At 41.8% G+C, this 20,925-nt stretch overlaps 1 protein-coding gene across 1 annotated transcript; it reads right to left on the reverse strand.

Moving 5' to 3' along the window:
- Window positions 1-4,995: 4,995 nt before the first annotated feature.
- faxcb (failed axon connections homolog, metaxin like GST domain containing b) lies at window positions 4,996-20,170 on the reverse strand. The gene is made up of 6 exons (XM_023410550.2): window positions 19,714-20,170; window positions 16,064-16,199; window positions 14,548-14,744; window positions 10,799-11,016; window positions 9,407-9,523; window positions 4,996-8,855 (listed from the first exon to the last, which is right to left on the reverse strand). Exons 1-6 carry the CDS (start codon window positions 19,971-19,973, stop codon window positions 8,536-8,538), a joined length of 1,248 nt encoding a protein of 415 aa, XP_023266318.1. The 5' UTR covers window positions 19,974-20,170; the 3' UTR covers window positions 4,996-8,535.
- Between the last annotated feature and the right edge of the window lie 755 nt (window positions 20,171-20,925).

The raw sequence follows: 20,925 nt of genomic DNA on the forward strand, positions 1-20,925 counted from the left end.
CTCTTATGAAAAAAGGAGGGGGAGATAAAGAGAAAAGAGGGGGGAAAACCACATCAGAAGAAAGCTGTTAAATTCGCCCCTCAGTCTCGTTTGGGATTGCTAATTATTGTTTTTAGAGCACAACAATTGGGGTATTAGGGCATAAGCGGCTAGAGATAACATCCAGAGGAAGAAGAGGGGAGGGAAAGGGGAGGAAAGGGAAGAGAAGCGCGGGGGAGACAGATAATGGGTCGACAGAAGGTAAGCTATGATAGGTTCTGGTCCATGGTGGTGTCGTCTCTGTGCGACAACACACCACAGTATCAGGAGACTCACTGACTCACTCTGTCTTCAAGGATCTTGAAAAGTGAAGGAAACTTGACAAGAAAAAGTTTCTAATGCTGGACAGTTTATGGATCGGATGAGATCGCAGCGCGCAGGAGAACAGGAGTTACCACATCCATAGTAGAACACGCTTCAACTTAATACGCGTCACAGGTGAAAATATAAGACATACTAAGACCTCACACGCACAGAGTTAAAGAAAGTTAAAGCTGTATAATTAATATTTTTAAATTATGATTCCAAATAAATGATACAGGATGCAGGAAGTATAAATAGGAAAATGTTTGCTAATAACATGGCCATATCAAAGAAATAAGTTTCCCCACCGACAGAAACTAGAAGCTGAGAAAGGAGAAAAGTTTTAAGTCTAGACATTACAATCTCAACGGAGCCCGCCTTCTGGATTTGAGGTGTGAGTTTATTGTAAAGAGGGAATGCTTGATGTGCAAAGGCTCTGCCACATAAGATCCTTTTATTAAATCTAGGAACAGTCAATTAACAAGCATCAAGGGAATGTAAAGGTGGAGTGTATGGAGTGAGAAGACTGGAGATCTCAAAAGGAGCCAGTCCATTTAAACTCTGGCAAGTCAGAGGGAGGATCTTGAAATCAGCGCTGGCTTTTATCAGGAGCCAATGCAGAAAATGCTGCATTGACAAAGGTGCTGGATGATCAAACTTTGGAGATCTTGTAAAGACTCTGGCAACTGCTCTTTGCTGCAATGTGCTTTTTTTCTTTTCCTACTGACAGCAATCAGTTGTGGATGTTGTAAATGCATGCATAAGGATTTCTGTGTCTGACTTGGAAAAAATGGGATGGATCTGGGCTAAATTATTATATAAATGAAAAAAGGCAGATATTTCGACAGTCTCCGAGAAATTATGGAGCCACCATGACTTATGGAAACGTAAGTTTTCCATTGATTGATCAATTTCTGGATGGACCAACAACCCAGCAATCCAGTCCTCTGACCAATCAAAGTTGTTACACATCCACTGATGACCTTCAGACAAGCAGGTCTCTACTTTCAGAAGCTTGGAGTGGTCACTGACTGTCACTGTTTGGCATAGCATTAAAATCTATGTTGTATTTTTTTGAAGATGTAACCAAGTGTCAGAATGTATACACAGAACAGAAGTGGGCCAAGCACAGACCTTAGAGCAGGGACATAGAGTATTATTGACCATATTTACACGGTCGCCATTTTCCTCTGAGGGTAGGAAGCCTTGAACACTTAAATTGCTCTCTCTGTTTGTCAGAGTCTCAATGTTTATATGACTTGCAACCTGGAACACAGCAGTACAACATTGTCCTTTCAGTGACAGCATTTGAGCTCCTCACCTTGAGCTTGATGTCACAGGAAAATGGCTGCCCTGTGAATATGGTCTATTGTATACATCTTTTTGGGTTCTTAAAGATATGACTCTCTCTATTTATGTGCAAGTGTGTTAATTCATCATTAGGCCCTGGGCTACATTAGCATCCTGTTGGGACTGTTGGCAGCTGTAAACAAAGTTTTAAATGACACAACATCTCATCTAATATCATTCATTTAGTTCCAGTAAAGAAAATACTCACAAGAAGAATTCATCAAAACACTGAAAATTGTAAAAGCATAAACGTACTACAAGGTAAGTAATGGGTCGTGTCCTGCAGGAGAGAAAAAAATGCATCCTGGAAAAACGCACTCTCATACACACACGATCACACACTGGCTTTTATCCTGTGACTGAGCGGGCCAGCCAAAGTCATCTGGAAGCTTCCCCATGCCAATGAATAAATAAAGCTGTAATTAGTAAAGAAAACAGCGCCACCTGTTGGTGTCTCACCCCCGTGAACTCAGACCATTATAGGGAGCTGTGGGAAACACCTGAGCCTGCAAAGGCTGCGTGTTAAAGGGTTTGGCAGACACAAATGATGTGTGTGTGTGTGTGTGAGTGTGTGTGTGTGTGTGTGTGAGAGAGAGAGGAAGGTTTTTCATGTGGGCCACCCGTGTAACCATGTGTGTTTCAGGGCTTCCATTTGTAAAGAGGCTTACTGAGCATATGTGTCGGTATTGTGAGAGTGTGTGTGTGTACTTGTGCACTCCTCTGTGTTTGTGTGTGTATATTAAGGGGTCCAACTGCATATCCTGGGGCCCACCTGGCAGTGCAGTGCAGATTCTGGGGCCTGAGCAGCTGGCCTGGGGGCTAGTGAGGGTGTTTGGTGGGAGGAGGTTTGAGAGAGGTGTGGGGGGTCTTCCATGGCCCCTGTCCCACCAGACCCAGACAGTAGGAGGCAGATGGACAGGCCACTGCCAGAGGGCCAGAGGGGCCATGGGGCAGAGGGAGAGGGGCCAGCCAAGACCAACTGAGTTCATACACACAGAAAAAAAAGAGAAAAAACACACACAAATACATAGTAACAGATGAAATACGTGTGAAAAAACTGCCTTTTGACAGCGGACAGAGAACGGCTGGAAACATACAGCACACAAATTATTTGTTTAACATAAGTTAATGACAGATATTTTATTATAGAAGCTTTTCTGGTGTAGAAAAGTGAGAGCTGAGCTTCTTACCAAATTCATTCCAGTCGACTGTGACTCATCTCTGAGAAAAAAAGTATATTAGTGCCTCTTCGACAACAGACATCCGCTATGTGAGCTCTGCTTTCTGCGAAACTTTCACACAACAACTGGAAGACAAGACGGTGCAGGATGCCAAAAATATCACATGAAAAAAGCTAGATGCATGCATGTTTACATCTATTGTAAAAACCCAATTTATAGTCTCAGCTGTCAGCCAGGTAAACCTTTGTCAGAGCATTAAACGCGTCTATGTTCTTTCCCCCTGAATGAGATGATGTTTTCTCTGGCGCTGGAGCCAAAATCCGATGTTCATCATCGATGTTACACTTTTCTATTACCAAACTGAATTGTCGCTTCTCTGTGAATGTCTGTTACATAATATACATAATAATATACGAAAACATGTGGGGTACCAGAACAATGGCTTTAGAGTGGATGTTCAAATTAATAACATGAATAACGAACAGAGAAAGCAGGCGTGTTACACTGAATCAGAACAGAAAAGATTTAATTGGTATTCAAGGCTGCCATACTGTACATGTATTTGTGTATGACACACACTGATGCTCATAAACATGCATCCGCCATTCGTCGGGTCTCTTTGTAAACTTCCTGCAGCTGCTTTTAACCATGCAAAAGAGGAAAACAAGAAGACTGTGCCCAAAACAACACTGTTTTAAACGCAGACAGTCACAGTGATTTGAGGAGAATATGATTGAGTCTGTGGTATTGACACTGACTTTATTGCGAGCGTGTACTATAGGTGGTGGTGTGGGAGGTAGCCACCGGCTCCAGTAGTCCAGAGAGCCACAGATGCTCCACTGTTTGTGTGTTGACTCTCTGTAATTTGTTTGCTCTAATTTGTTTTGCCGTGCCAGGGGAGTTCCGATTTTAATTTTGCTCTGTGTGTGTTTACCCCTCTTTGTGGATCGCTGATCTGTTAAGCATAGAGAAAGAGAGAGAGCGAGCGAGAGACAGTCAGTGTGGAGGGTGGGCTGTTCAGAGAGCCAAATTAAAAAAGGAGCAGTGCAGATTGTTTTAAGCTCTGGCAGCCCCTTCAGGCCCAAAGGCCTCGCTCGCAGCCTGCACCTGCTCCGTCCCCCCGGGAGCCTGGTTCCCTGATCCGTGGCCCTCGCTTCTCTTCCCCGGGCCCCTAGCCCAGCCGCCTCATCCTCTCCTCTCTGACTTCACACCGTTTCCTTCCCTTCTGCAGTCTCCATCCTCTTATTCTCTCTGTCTCTTAAAATTAAAGAATCATAATAATTAATTTACTTGTATAAAACCTTTCATGCAGAGACAGAATCCAAAGTGCCTTACAGACAAGATTAAAATGAAAGGTCAAAAAATAAAATTAAAATAAAAAAATAAAATAAAAATAAGTAAAATATGTTTAAATTTCTTACCAAGGGAGTTTGCTGCTCTAAGATCCAATGGCAGGTACATAAGAAGGTTATGTAAGGCTTCATAGATGAGTAAATAGACTTCAGTTCTAAAGATAGGGGGTAGCCAGAGTTGTGACACAAGCGGCGGGGTGACGTGATCTCTCTCTTTTATTCTATTAGTCAAAATCCTGGCTGCAGCGTTCAGAATTAACTGTTATTTTTAGGAAGCCCAGTAAGCCCTCCATCTCTCCCCTCCAAAAACTCCTGATGCTCCTTTCCTCTCTCCTCCTCCCCAGTGACTTCCCTCCACCCCTCCACTCCTCAGTCCTGGCCTCTTCACCCCTTCTCTCCTCTCCACCACCTGCTCTCCTCTTCATCCCTCCTTCTCTTCTTGCTCCTGGTTACTTTCCTCTTTGCCCCGGCTCAACTTTCTCCATTCCCCCTGATTTTTTTTTTCATCCCCTACCTCCTTGTAACTTTTCCTCTGCTCTCTCCTCCTCTCCTCTTTCCTCCTGTCTTGCCTCCAGCGGCTGGCAGAGTCTTAATCAGCCCCCCTCCGCACCTGAATGATTGCAACTTGTTAGCCTGATTGCAAACACGCAACCACACACATAAAATACTGTCAGGGATATGACAATATCGCACAATAAAAATGCAGTGTGCGGCTCAATAAAGCTGTGTCATGACATCAACACCATTTTATTAACCCAGGACACATGATGTTTAAAATTGTCACAGCTATTCTTTATTGAAATCATCCAGTCTCAGTTTTTATGACTGCACACCCATAGGTAGTTTTCAGTCAGTCAGCTCTACATACAGTATGGTATACTTTGTCACACATACAATATTTACATTACCGCAGCAGTAATGCTATGACATGTTTCCAATAACAAGACTTCTAGTTTTAATATGGCTTGAATAAAGCAGTCCAACTGTATATGACGCCCAGACTGGGTGAGGCAACTGAAGAGCACACGACCCAGGTCAGGGCAGGTCGGGACGCAGACCACAGGACGACATGATGGAAGAAAGGTTGTTTCTAGATTCTCAGTCCCTGGGTCAAACTCCGGTTTTTCCACCTACTTAGGCTTTTCATTTTAAAGGATCTATTCACCCACACTCTGAAAAGTTCCTCTCAGTCACTGCAAGTGGTACATAACCATGCAAACAGTTTTGGGTTTATGAGATTATAAGACTTCTGTCTCCACCCCAATGTAATGGAAGTTAATACAATTTTGTTTGTGATACTCAAAGCATTAAAAAAAAGCTAATATTTAAAACTGCATTAACTGATTTTTTTGTAAACACAGCACTGACATATTATCACCTTTGACGTTGATATGGTGAGCAACATTAGCATGCATCTGAAGTCATGTTTGTATCCACCTGTTGAATATCACACCAGTGTTCACTTTTTTTTTTTTTTTCTATCAGTGTTTTGCTCTCTACCGACTCCTGAGGGAAAAATGGGGCTCTTTCGCTGCTAAAGGCTCCACCACGTTCACCGGCTAGACGCTAACTTGTCTGTCTGCTGTTTGGTGAACGGTGGGTTTATCAGAGCTTTTTCAATGGAGACAGCTGCCTGCTACGTCTGTAAACAATGCTGATGAGAGCAAACCAAAACAGGAAGACAAAGAGGTAAAAGATGGTAAAATGCTTCATAGAGCTAAGGCTAACACAGCGGAGTTGGTGATACATTACGCATACGTCATTTGGTCCATTTGTTACTGTACAAATTGTGATTGTAGCAGCTTTAAATAATTCAACAGAAACATCCCTTTACCAAAACAATGTCCCTGTTAGTCTAAATCATGTACAGACCTCAGTGGGAACCAGGGCTGTCACATATCTCAGCTTGAATCACTAACTTTTCAAAACAAATTCAAATGTCTGTCACAGTCAAAAATAAACTTCCATGCTCAATAATAACAGTATATGAGCAGGTACACTGGGGAGCTGTGTCAAATGGATAATGATAACACCAAACCACCTGGGAAATAATGTGTGGAAGCATTTTTGGATGTGATAGCATAGATAGAAAGATTATGGATAAAGGTATGGCTGTTTGCTGCCTTTATAAAAAAAAAAGCAACTGCCTTACAGTGTCAGCTTGCCACTCAAGTGAGGCAGCGGAGGCACTGCAAATGAAGTGTTACCAGATAGGTTGGGATTAGACTACATGTGTTGCATTCAAAGTCATTTGAATCATTTACACGTACTTCTTTATGACAGCCTTACTCTAAACGGTCTCCATCTGAACTCCTTTCTGATGAAATACTCCCTATGGAAGCTCATGACAAGATGTTGAGTATTATCCAGAGTAACAGGCATTCAAGAGATGTTTGCATGTTGAATTTGAATTTTTCCATGTCAATATTCAATGCTGTGAGCACCACAAATGAAATCCCATTCACCTCTATTGCATTGGGTTGAAGGCAAAACCTTGAAAAATAAAACTAAAACTATCTCCATGACTCAATATCACTACAGGTACGTGAGAAACTATGTTTTGTAATTTGGGTGAACGAATCCTTTAACTTAAGTCACATCTACTCTATATGCACCACAATCTTTTTTACAGCCATCATAGGTACTGTATTGCCATTACAAGCGTTTCCACCAAGCTTAACATGACAGACAAAAAAGTGAACACTTCCTGACACATTTTGGTCCATTTTTTACTCAGGGTTTTTCACTCAGTGATGTTCAGTCCTGTTTGATTTGGTATCATGCGTCTCTGAGAAGACTTTTCCCATCAACTGCTTCACTGATGACATTCACACAGAGTAACATTCGGACACACAGCCAACATAAGCAGCACTGTCCCCTCACAGCACAATCATGATCAGAACACTCAGCGTCCTGCACTACTGATACACACACTTATGTTTCCCATTCATTTGGCCTATTCTGTTGTCTACCTCCACCCAGCAGACTGTTCCCATTGAAATAAGGTGAAAATACATTTCCACTAGTGCAAAATAACATTTCTCTTTGAGAGAAATAAACAAGCAAGGATTAACAAAAAATATATATTTGACACATATGTTCATATAGAAAGAATAATAATCAAGTGGCACTGATAATAAATTATAGTCCAACAAAAGCTGTTGCAGAGTATTTTCACCCTTGACTCTGAGCACTAAGGCTGATCTGTTGCTGTGCTCAGTCACAGTATGCATGCAAAATATACATGCATTCACACATACACACACACAGAGATAGGTTACCTATGAATGGGAACCAGGACACTAAAGTTTAGGAGTGAGGGAGAAATAATTTGCTGTGTTAAATCCACTGCAGGTCCTCAGGGTGGAATGACCTTGATGTTACAGAATGAAGGAGATATCAAACTGACTGCTGCCTCCATCTAGTGGTGAAATATAAAAACTACAGCTCTTCAATAAGATCTAAAGGATCATGAAGTGAATTACCAAAAGCTCCAAGCTCACCAATAACAAGGTGCAAACAAATAATTAATTAACGGAGAGAAATAAGGATGATGACCAGTAAATGAAACAGGCACAAGTCTGCTCATCTTTCCTCCTGACTCATATTCAGTCGGCCGACAAGTGGACCTGGGCTTGTGGTCTGGTGGAGACACATCATTTTTTTGATACAGATTCTTCCCACATACGGTAGCATAGATAGAGGAGATGACGTGAGGACAAATCTAAGGCGCGAACTGGCACTCAGTATCAACTGTGTTTCCACTCCAGCACATAGAGGGTTAATGGCTGGGACACAGCAGCTGTTCCTTTTAGCCACATGATCAATCTCCACCTGTCTGAAAAGGTTTGTGCGTTAAGACACATGGCAGAGTGGTGATTAGTTGCGTCATTTCATAGCAAGTGAAGTGCCACTTGTCGTGTCTACAACACTCCTCTGTCGTTGCCGCACTTTTCATGAGACGGTTCCTTTGCGTTAACCTTTCTCACCAGCTTCCACATCTTAGGACGAGACAAATAAGGCAAAGAGAAACTGCCACAGGGGCCGTTCTGATGTTACGGGAGGGGACAAACAGTACAGTAGCATGTGCATTATGAGGTTAAGTCTGTATGCTCTGCATATAAATACCCAGTTTGTCCATCAGGGAGTTGTAACATGTTGGGTATTGGAGGTGGAGGAGCTGGAATAGTCTCTTCAGCTGTGAGAGCTGCTGTCTGGACAGGCTCTTCCAACCAGGTTTATTAAACAAAACTGATTGTTCCAGCCTCCGGTCAGTCTCCATCTGTCAGCCAATCACGGCCTTTCTCAGGTCAAACCTCCAGGTCCGGCATTAACTCCTCCTTAAGCTGAATGTCATTGTCAGACCCCGTGCCCACATCCGAGTCAAAGAGCGAGTGGTCGGAGTCGGGGGAGTGTGAGTGAGTGTGTCCCGCCGAGTGGCTGCTGGCGTCGCTGTCGTCCAGAGTGTCAGTCCTGGAGAAGAGGCCAAAGTCCAGCAGGCCTGTAGGCGACACGCCGCTGCTGCTCTCACTGTCTCCATCGTAGTAAAGATCCTCCACCTCCACAAACCACTCGGGCCAGAACCTCCTTCGCATTCGCTCGCAGAACATGGCCAGGTTGATCAGCTCTCCTGTAAAGACAGACACAGGATTACACAAACAAGCTTTTAAAGATACAGCTAAAACCAGCAGATGCTAACTGACATCGAGAGTTTGATGCAGAGAAAGAGAAGACACTGGGGATACGTTATGAGACAGGTTTTTTTTTTGTCTTCTCTTTCCTACAAGCTCTTTATTTTAAATTATGTATCAAAATGACAACAGAGAACTTTCGTACGTGACATCATATGCTCTGATTTTGCTCTGAAGAGATAACAGACTCGAGCGTTCCCTGCTCTGTGCAAGATGTGAAAACAACAATCAAAGCCTGTGTCTGCAACACTGCATTGCAGTAGAATATTACTGCCATCCAGTGGCAGGAAGAGAGAAATATAACTATGAAGAAGCAGCAGGGAAAACTGTACATGACAATGTAAATTCTGCTTATACACTACAAAAATAAGAGACATAATGAAGCTCAAAGTACAGCAATATTATTTACAGTAATCATGAAATGATTTGGAAATATCTATCAGAAATATCCTGCTTCACTCACGTCTGAATACTGAACAGATCCACTGACCTTTGATAAGTTGTTCTAGTCGTGTCCCAGGTAGAGTCCACATAGCCTGCGCTAGATGCCCAAACACTGTAGCATCTAATGTTGACATCTTAGAGCCCATAAAGTATTTCTTATCTCCTGCAGAACAGAGAAGAGACATCAAGTAGTTTTACAGCTGTGAATAAGATGCTGTCCAATTTTCTTTTTTTTTTTTTTAAAGCCGTCTACAGCCATGTTAGCAGCTCTGAGAGGCTGTTCTTTGAGCTAAATGCTAACGTCAGCATGCCAACATGCTCATAATGGTAATGTTAACATGCTGATGTTTACCAGGTATAATGTTTACCATGCTCACTGTCTTATTTAGCATGTTAGCGTAGTGGTAGCCACCAGGGTAGCTAATAAAAATAATGAAATAGAGTAATAAGCTATCTAATCCTTTTTATTGGAATTGAAAACACTGTTATAGTTACTAGATTAGGTAGTCTGAGTACTACAATGTTTTAAAAGTAACATGACTCCTAATACTGAAATCTATAGTAGATAAAGCCTTAAAACACTATTTACACTAAATCAATGATATCCTCCTCCTCTGCACCTTTAGAGAATGATCTTCATAATACACTAATTTCACCCTGAAGCTGGAGGAGCGGCACTAAAACATTTTATATTCACACCTCAGCACTTGAGCCTGCAGCAGAACAATAAAAGAGAAGCCACATGGTCCCACAGAATACCGATGCATTCACTGTGGGAACGACTTTCCATTTTACAGTTAGTGGTGGTCAGTTGAAATGGCACAAACAGATCGATGCAAATCACCTCTCTTTCCAGCATCCAACTGTTTATTTCCATCTGAACACTCTGATACTGTATCCTCCCGGCTGACGTCCAGACCTCTCCGTGTTTTCATTCATTCTGTCTATATCTTGATAAAATTCAAGTGGCATTCACCGGCATACTTCTTTGGCATGTTGTCTGAGGAAAGTAAATAATTTGTCTGAAATAATTCAGGGTGAATTACTCATAATGAAGCAGTACTTTATTATAATGTCTCTTAAGTGTACGTTAGGCTGTCACTGGTATTTACTTCATATTTCTCCACAACTGAGCTGAAAATGAGTTTCTGAATAAATCTGAGATTGTAGTGTTTCTCTAAAAGAAATAGAAATCGCTCTACTAATGGCCCGGGGATTTGTAGGGATAAAAGCAGGTAATTTTATTATCCCAATTTAAAAAATCCAGCAACTATTTCATCATATTATGTAACAGAGTTTGGGTAATCCCGTAGCTATGTAGGTTACTGTTCACAGTTTTGATGAGGTAGCTGTTAGTTCTAATTGTTTATATTTTAATGGTTTGGAGAGGAGGCTACATGATTGCTTATCCAAGCACACGTACAAACAACAGTCCTACCCAGCAGTGTGGCCAGTGTTCTCATGTCCTTCTCCATCAGGGCGTAGACCTCCTCCTTGGAGAAGCGTCCGATGCCGTGGCCGTACATCTCTCTGCGCACCATGCTGCCGTTCAGGTGGCTCAGCAGCCACTTCAGTGTGTCGCTCAGCGGGCCGCTCATCGCGAGAAGCTTCTGGGTTTCCTCCAAGTTGTCCACCCACTGACAGTAAGCTATCGTCCTAAAAAAAACACACAGAGTTACAGTGGTTAACTAATTGTGTTCTAGCAGGAATGGGTCTGACACCAAGGCTCTTCATATCATGGATCTTTTAATGCAAATTTATTGTATCTTTGCAATTTGGGCTCTTAGGCTTCAGATCTACATTGAACAGTACTGTACGAGACCGTTTGACTCAGAGTCTTTAAATTACAAGAAAGGAGTTTCATACAGATGTGAAGGTGCTCACAAACAGCTCTGATCTGAGGTTATTTTTAGCAAAATAGGATGAGAAGCTATAGTGTCAGGATCAGGATACAAAAAGCAATTTCTTTACGTCAGCACACGATTCCTCATAGCAGCAATTCCAAATCTATAAAAAGTCATGAATCGAACATGCAGGGATACAGTAGAGTAGTGTCAACAATAAGACTGTTTAATCAGGGGTTCAGCCCGTGTCCTGTTACCAACAAAGCTTTATGTCCATTGACAATTAACCTCATCCTCATCAATAAAAGTGCACCACCACTTCCGTCCCACTGCCCATCCATCAGCTATACTGCTCTCAGCTCGCTGCCAGAACTCGTCATATATTCAGCCCCTAAAACTGTCAGCTTGTTGTTGTGTACATGAGGGGAAATGCTTGGAGTCTGTTGCTGCCTCTCATACAGAAATAGGTTAGAGGAGAAAAGGTGACACAGCTGAGAAACTCCATTACAAATTAGGGTTACAAACTAGTGAACAAAAACGTCGACTTATTGCTGCACTGCTCAGTCTCTTTGTTGAGTCGTCCATTCTCTCTGGCTTGTGTTAAAATGAAAAAAGGAAACCTGGGCAGCTACAGGAGCCATCCTGACGTCAAGGAGAGATTTGTCTCACAGCAGCAGACAGACAGAGCTGGTGTTTACGTACAAACAAGGCCAACTCAAAGCCTCAGAATCCCTCTTTAACTCTGGTCCTATTTATCTGCGTCTCCTCCTTTGTGACTGCAATACATTTAATAAAGGAAACCGATAAAGAAGAATTGTTCCGCCTGGATTCCCCTAATTAATAAACATAATGAAAAGAGTAACCGCTCCTGATATTTGGCACATTCAGTGTCGTTTCTGCTCTTTGATTTGTGATGTTTCTGCAGCCAAGCTGATTGTGTGTGCAGACGCTAACAAGATTAAGCTGCTACATCCTTACACACTTGCACTTTCTCACACCACCTCGCTAGAAATACAGACTGAGCTTCCCCCTCAGTACGTCTGAAAGCCTGGAAGCCACATGTCACTTTCCTGCTGGTAGTTACAAACCCATGAGCCGTGATGTGACTGTAAATAAGCCTCTGTCTCCAGCCTGCAGTCTTCTGGATCACTCTGTATGACTGGTGACTCAATGAAAATTGAATTAAAGCATCTGGCCTACATTACATGTGGGAGTGGTGATTGTCCTGTGACCACATACTACTTCCTGTCACAGTATCTGATATCCCAAGAGGATATACTGTCCTTTGTTTCCAGGTTTGGGGGGGGGGGGGCTTGGAATCAGACCCCTGAGAGAAAATTGTGATAACAAAATGTTACTGTGCGCTTTATAGAAGCATAAAACCTTTACCTCACTTCACCTGAAAGGTGAAATCAAAACAGGATATTGTTTTATTTGTGTTACTTCTCTTAGCCCCAGAATTTAAAGACAAATGAATATAGTTTGGGATAAAAATGCATTTCTGGGTTAGGGTTCTCTGTAGAAACTGTTTTGCTTAAAATACTGCTGAGGTTTCCAGAAAAATCCAGTGAATTTCAAAGCCGTTGTTGGTATTTTTTGATTTAAATCAGTATTCATTGATTTTCTAGCCACTTGGTCGCAGCAGAACATATTATCATAGCATATTATCAGCTTACAATGTTTTTATGGCTAATGTGTTGGCTAACAGCTGTTTATTTACACTTTAAGCATTAGCTTTCAGTTCGTGTCAATCTGATGAATCTAAGTCCAATATTCACTCTGCTTTTAGTTCTGTTTTGCACTCCACAGACTCCTCAGGGAAATGTCTGACTCTTCATTGGCTAAATGCTAACCGCTAACCTCGTCTGTCTGCTGTTTGGTACTGGGCATGCAGCATATAGTTTGTGTATCTGAGATTTTCACTGAGAACAGCTGCTTGCAGCTGCTAGAAACAAGACTGATGTGAGAGCAGTTTGTGGCCAAAAAAAAAACTTCCTTTCAAAAAGAGTTTGGGAGGAGGAGCTAAAAAGGCTAAAATGCTCTGTCTAGGTTCTTCGTTACAATCAATATCTCTGCTATTACAGTAATGACACAAGTGTTGATTAGTGCAGCTTTAGGAGAAATTATAACATTTTGAAAGAGTATGTTGTCTTTGTTGACCATCAGCTCTAACAACGAATATGTAACAAACTCAGAAAAATGCTAGATAAAGCATAAAGCACATTTGCTACAGTTGGCAGTTCTTCAGTTTCCTGTCATCTTATTCTTATAGCAGCATTAGTCGGACAAGCTGGTGGAGAACAGTGTTTGTATGATCTAACCATATCTCAGTGCTGCTGCTGGCCTGTGTCTGCCACTGCCCTTCCCTGACATAAATAATTCAATCGATAGGTCTATATGTGGGTCTAAACAGGGCACAGGGTGGAAGGAGGAGCAGAGATAAGAGAGCTGGGAGGTGATACAAAGAGAGAGAGAGGAAGGGGGGATGTAGGTTACATGAATGACCTATACTGCTTTGGAGACAGGTTACGGAGTTCCCTCTTTACAACATAAATGATTGAATCTCACATCACACATTTTTTTCCAACTGCAACATTTCTCAACACAAGAAACCGTGAGGTTACACACGTCACGTTTATTTACTCTGTTTCCTCACGGTTAAAACCTTTAAATGTTCTGAATGGGAAGATTTTAGAGGACAACGGGCCACAACACACTGGATCAAACAGTGTTATATCAGTGTGTGTGTGTGTGTGTGTGAGGGGTGTGGGTAGTGAATGATAGATTGAGCTTTTAGGTAATGGAAAACACTCTGAGCCTCTCTGGGCGTGGGAGGAGTGGTATACGATTTCCTAGCAGCAGCGTGTTTCTCACCCAAGGTACCGGAGTGACTCACTGCAGCGATATGTGGCTGATAAAACCGTAGTGATGGTTAGGATAGAGTCAGCCCGGGCTGGAAGGCTGCATAAATAATGCTTAAATTATACAAAAAGATCAAGACTCAACATCTCTTTTTTTTAGCTGTTAAAATCAATGTAACATTATAGTTTTTCAATTAGATAATTGTAGGCGCTTCCTGATATGGTTTTACATTGAGCTTTAGGCATTAAAATGTGTATTTAAATATGAATATGTAAATACAAATGTACATATTCAAGTCAGCAAATGTATAATTTCAGCCCTCAGGCATAACAGTTACATCCAATTACAGAAAATCTACCTTTAAAACATCTACAGTAAAAGTGGCTTCATATTTGGATTTTTCCATTAAAATCACAGGTGTGTGAAACGAGGCTGAAACAAAAACACTACACCACATACACTCCATGTGCGAGCCTCTTACCAGTAGAGGTGTTCTTCGACCATTTTGGTGACGGCTCGGGACACGGCTCGCTCCTGCGGGGTGAGGTTCCTGTTGAGGTTGACACCCAGCTTCTCCTCCAAGAAGTCCACGATGAACTCTGACCCCGAAGCCTGCTCGTGGTTGTACTCGAGCCAGGGCATCTTACCCTGCGGCGACAACTTCCCATCAAAGTAGTTCTGCAGAGGGATACAGCTTCATGTGAGAATATGAATGCGTTCTGTATATCTCCTGATTTGTTTTCCTTTTGCTGATTTTTCTCTCTTCTAACTGCTTCTCTCAAGTCGCCCAACTTGGTGCCATACACAATCCCTTAAGAATTCTTTTTTAACAGTTTGTTTTTCCTTAACTTTTAATTTGGCTTTCTGTAGTGAATCACCGGATACTTTTACCTCTTCGGGTGCCTAAGAAGAACTGACTCCTTGACTGAACTGCAAACCTGCGCAACCAGTGACAAAGAGTCACGACTGAACATTCGGAAGGGTGATTAGCCAAAAAGGTTAGGTGTTGTAAAAATGTTGCACAAGAAGAATATTGTAGACTGGTAACAATAACCTTTCTAGGCATTTATAATGAAAGATCAAAAACTGTATTCTCCAGAAATGGCCCAAAAACATAATGTGAACATATTTGAACTGCACTGAAGCAAACTAGGCATTTGCATACTTTGGAACAGGCCGTCTGGTTCCGCAAACACTGGGGAAACTGCCTTCAGCTTTTATGCCCCAAGCTGCTGGAACATGTACCGAATGATATTAGAGGTGCTCCTACGCTCTGCATCTTTTAAATCTAAAGTGAAAACATTTCTTTTTAGTCCAGTCGTCTGGTTTGCTGGTCTTAATTTACAATTTTATTTTACTTTTATGGGTTTTATACGTCTTATTTTTATTGGACTATTTATTATTTTTTAATCACATTCTATTCCTACTTTTTAATCAAATAACTTTTTGATCTGATCGGTTGTTGGACTTAATTATTTTATTTTCTTAATGGTTTTTAATTCATATATATCATTCATGGGTTTTTAATTAGTGTTTAATATTTTATCTTTACACTATCCACATAGTTTTTGTGGTTGCACCTTCCTTGATAATTCATGCTTTGTGGAGCACATTGTGATTCCACCTGGAATGAAATGTGCTATATAAATAAAGTTTTGCTCGCTCGCTTGCGTACTTATCATTAATCAAGATCACCAAAACTTCTTTGGAGCATTTGGTACAACATCAAGAAAAATCCTCTGGCACTCAGGAAGAAATGTGTTTTGCATTTCTGGCACCAGCATCAGCATCAGCAGCAGCAGCGTTGCTGGGAATAAATATTGCAAGAACTGGGAACTGGGTCTGAAGAGCCAACTACAAACAACAACCTACAGAAACTCAAGCTTCACCAGCAGGTATTTAAAGACGGACGTCACAGTAGCAGACAAGCTGTTTGATAACCAGAGTCTCTCTCTATTGCTTTGACACACACTGACGCAGAGTGTGCTGTGTATCACCTGGTAGGGCAGATCCACCATGCGCAGGTACGTCTCTATTTTCAGGCAGAAAGGTGAGAGGCTGGGCACACCATTCTTTGGCCTGGAGAACTGGTGGAGGATGATGGCGTCTTTAGAGTCCAGCTCCTGCTCCTTCCTACACAGAGAGAAAAACAAAGTCTTTAGTAAATAAAGAGTGTTGTTTGGACTAATCTATGTCTAGTTTATATATATCGCCAGATCAGTTTGCCTATAGAGGGTAAACATGATTTGTATTTAATCAGTTTTCCAACATTTACTGGTACATTTCGTCTTAAAATCTATATTTCATGTTATGAAACTAAAGTTTAATTTATCCACTTCCCCGATGAATAAAGACAACTTATATAAAAAGATATTAATATTTGCTTTTGATTGACAGTAAGCAGAATGCAAAAGCACTTAACTCAAACACAGTGACATAAGGAAACAAAGGAATCTCTGACATACCAATTTACTATAATGGATTTTCTTACTCAAGTTTGATGCCTTACAGAAATGACTGACTGACAGCAAATGGCTGATTCTGCAGGGAGGGAAAAAAAAAGCTTTGATAACTTTAACCCTGCCAACTGTGTGTAGATACCAGCAGGAACAACAGCAAAGGGACCACTGATAAAAAGCCTCAAAGACAGCAGTGGTGTCCTTTAATGAAAATGTTCAATTGTCCCGAGTCTAGTTCAAAGCTCCAGTGCTGTGAGATAAATACCAAACATAACTCAGCATCCAAACAGAAAGCAGGAGCTGCTGTTTAGTTTCAGGCTCTAACAAACCTTCCTGGGAGGAGCAGGTCACACCTGTAGTTTATTATAGCAGCACTGACAGTCCCCGTGTCCCTGAGCTCTACAACACTCTAAGACAACCCACCAACCAACACATTTTTTTAAATTTGCAGTGACTCAGGTGGCCTCACTTCATTAACTTTCAAACAATAGCCTTGTAGTGGCCTACATTTTGTTGTCCTGGTTCAACTCTGGGGTGGAGAATCTAGACTATGTTATCTATGTAAATGATTTCCTATGTTTACCTGTGTATGTGTAGTTAAGTTTAGGTAACCACGACGACCCCTGAAACCCAAGGTATTATATCTAAGAAAGCTATTTGAGGTTAGCTATTTGAGAGGATGGGAAAAGCTGAGCTAGAATTTATGAGTATATGTGTATATGTGGAAAAGATTGTTGATATTTCCTGTATTACTATACCCGCTCAGCTGAGTGGTATTAAGAGCTTCTGTTAGAGTTGAACTATTGACTACATGAGTCATCACACTGCTCCAGTTTCAAGCCAACACACTGCTGGATATTTCCAATCACTCTCTATAGCTTCAGTCATACTGTATGCCTGCGATTATACTTTATTGTATTGATGTTGTTTGCTCTGTCTGTGGTCCCTGGACTGCAGTGGATGTGAAGTCCCGTTGTCTCTGTAGCAACTGTGTTAAGAGCTGTCACTGTATTATTAGCACCAGGCCTTGAAATAAACAAAGACAAACAAAAAATGAAACATTAAATCATTTGAGAACAGATCAGCAGAAACAGGATATAAAATAGGTCACACACAAAACCAAATAAAACAAAAAAGAAATCCAAAATTCTAATTAACTACACAGTTTTCCTGATCATACCATGGAAACTTTATTTTTGTATTTATTGCCATTTCTCTAACACTTTAACGTGACCCGCTGAAGTTTTGTATGCTGTTTTAAGGAGAAATAGATTTGAATCTATAAATCTACCTGATGTTATTCCTGCAGCACACAGGAAGGTACAAACTTTACAAAGCAGCATCAGCGTCATCACTGTCCAGTCAGACAGACAGACTCTCTCTGCTCTGTTAAGCATCTCTATTATCACTGGCCAATGCTCTTTAAATTTGAATAATTTAATATAACTGTACAATGGTCAGGCAACATCTCATTTTTCAAGCTTATTTTATGAATAATATATTCACAAAGTAGCCACACTGGTAACCCTCTTGTCATTATGCAGATCTTATCATTAGTGAACTATTGTGTTGTAGAATTGGTAAATGGTAATAAATCTAATTGAAGAAGTATCTTCCAGGCTGAGCTTTGCAAAGGGCTTTAGTTCAGAGATGAATTGGAGATCACAAACATCAAAACACTGTTTGACCGCTGCTTCTTTTGCTCTTTTTAACTGCTCCTTTAACTGCAATGTTGTGTTTGGGGTCCTGGAGAAGCTTGGCACTCTTTAACAGCTCAAAAAAACCTACTTAATATTGTGATATCAGTTTGATAAGTCATGACTCTTTTGTGAACTGCTTATAAATATGATTTTGAATTAATGACACATAAAAGTTTGCTTAAGAAAATATAATTATAGTATAACATACTGTACATTACTTTGTCTGTGAATACGTTAATGGAGAGCAAAATTAATATACTGTACTTTGTTCATGCATAGTCAATGTAACAATTTTTTACTCATAGAGCAGTTAGGTCTGTGGGGGCCTGTACAATGAGAAAATAAAAGGTAATGTCAACAAGACACATGCTGAAGTAGACTGGATGTTTAGGTTTTTGTTTAACAGTGGTGGTTGGTTGTTTTTCTCATGATTGAGAACTGATTTGCAAAAGATATAACCCTTACTGTTGCTGTACCACAAACTATACAGTATGTGTATACCATTGTGTCTTATGGTGCTGAAACTGTTTCAGGTCGCTGTCTACAGTCACATGGTGCTGAAACCAGTGTGCTTGGTGTGTCTTATGCATCCTATCCTCCGTCCATTTAAATGTGGTGCTGAAATGTCCCTGAGGAGCCACTTAGAGAACCCTCCAAACATTAAGGAGTTCTCATTGAAGGGACGGGGAATAAAAGGCGACCACTGTGGCAGAGCTGCTGCCAGTGCCAACAACACATCACATGGCATGAGCAGATGATGCCGGCAGGCTGCGGGTCCAGCCTCAGTAGCCTGCACGTGATTCAGCAGCAGCATTTCTGCATGAAATGCAAGGTTACACAGATTATCAGGGGGGAGGGTGAGTGAAAGCACAAACTACCAGGCCACTGTCACAGGATGTACTTACTCCCCGGCATTGGCCTGGCCCAAAATAATCCCCATTGACAGGCGCGCATCGCCTGCACTAACAATAGATCCTGAGTTAATCACTTTCACATCGCACGGCCTGATCAGATCCCCCTGTACCAGAGAATACTGCTGCGGATATAGGTGTGTTTTTGCATTATGTCTAAGCAGCAGCTGTGTGTCCCAGGGAGGAGTTAATCAAAGGTCGTGGTGACACTGCAGCGCCCGGAGAGCGCTGGATTTATACACGCTCAGGTGCCGACGGAGCTGGCACGGGAGCCGGCACACGAGCGGACGCGTGACTCGTTTTTTTATTTATTTATTTTTTTTCTCTCCATCTACTGTCGCGTCCTTGGAAGGAAGAAAACAGGGAGTGAAACCACAGCAACCACCGCGAGATTTGTAGACAAATTACATCCCATGGACGCACTTCTATATCCAGCCATGGTTTTACCACAGCCCATTCCAATGACACGGGTCAGTCACTGTCAGCAGGTGTGACTGGTAATTAGACCCGCAGATCTGAAGGGTAAATAAAAAGAGCTGCTGATGATAAACAAATCAGCCATGCTGTGCATCCCTACCTGATGGCGAGTAGCTCATGCAGTAGGTAGGCTGCAGCAGCCAGCAGGGCCCCCCCAGTGATGTACAGGGTCTTCTTCCACCAGGAGTCCGAGCCCAGAACCGACATGATGCCTCCGTAGTCCTGTAGAGGGAAGGTGATGATATAGCCATACAAAGACTGCTGCTGCTCGGTGGCGCACAGCCCGAGGGGCAGGCTGTGATTCCGCCCGAGTTCAACCACACACGGCCGGGAAGAGGCGAAGCCAGCAGCCCAGTACATCCTCCCTCCCTCGGTTACAGCCACCCCGCTTCCTCCCTGCTGCAGTCCCCGTTAGGCTTCATCAAACCGCCCGGCGGGTTGTCTACGGCATGGCGGCAGTGCGGCTAATATTCCTCCAGAAAGGCAGACGGAGAAAACATTTCGACACCCTCTCCAGAATGATGCTCGGCACCCACTTCGCCTTCCTTTGCAGGTTTTGGAGAACAACGTCATAGAGCCAGAAACACAACAACCGTACTTCCGGTTACTAATTTCAAAATAAGATTATCTTTTTGGATTGTGTTGCATTTGATGACCTGTGCTCTGTAAGCAGTACTTACATTTTAAAAGCTTTCATTATTGAACTAGTGAAGCTATTGAAAACTAGTGATGCACCGGCTGCATGTCACATATGCAGTTACATATACCCCTGCTTTTAATAGCTGAATGTTAACTTCTCATGTTAGGACAGCAAACTGAAGATTATTTGTCTATAAAATGGCAGAAAATAGGCCTAGTAAAAAAAAAAGCAAATACCTACTACAATTTCCCTGAGCCAAAAGTGACATAATCATGTTTCCAAAGATATTCAGTTTACTATCATGACAGACAGATGTGATTAGTTACCAGGCATAACACATTTCAGAGGCTGGAAATGGACCATGTTTGGCATTTCGCAAACATTAATCAATTATTTGCAGCTAAAGATGCTCTTTACTTATTCAAACCAGCAGGATCAAGTGCAACAATTTAGCCTTTTCCAAAATAGTCTCCATGTTTTGGTTCCTGGTCCCGTACATTATGTAAGCAATTACAGTTTTATTTTTGAGGGGAACTTTCACATAGATTTGGAGAACCCCTCTTAGTTTCTACCACAGGGGTTTCCACTGTTTGTTATACTTGAGCATGAAAGCTCATTCTGGAGCACGTAAACAGTGGTTTGAAAAATGTTGTGAAAATTTGAGAGTTGGAG

The sequence above is a fragment of the Seriola lalandi genome, unplaced genomic scaffold (genome assembly GCF_002814215.2).
Source record: "Seriola lalandi dorsalis isolate HSWRI2012SDOR001 ecotype SW California unplaced genomic scaffold, Sedor1 jcf7180002054425, whole genome shotgun sequence".
NCBI lineage: Eukaryota > Metazoa > Chordata > Actinopteri > Carangiformes > Carangidae > Seriola > Seriola lalandi.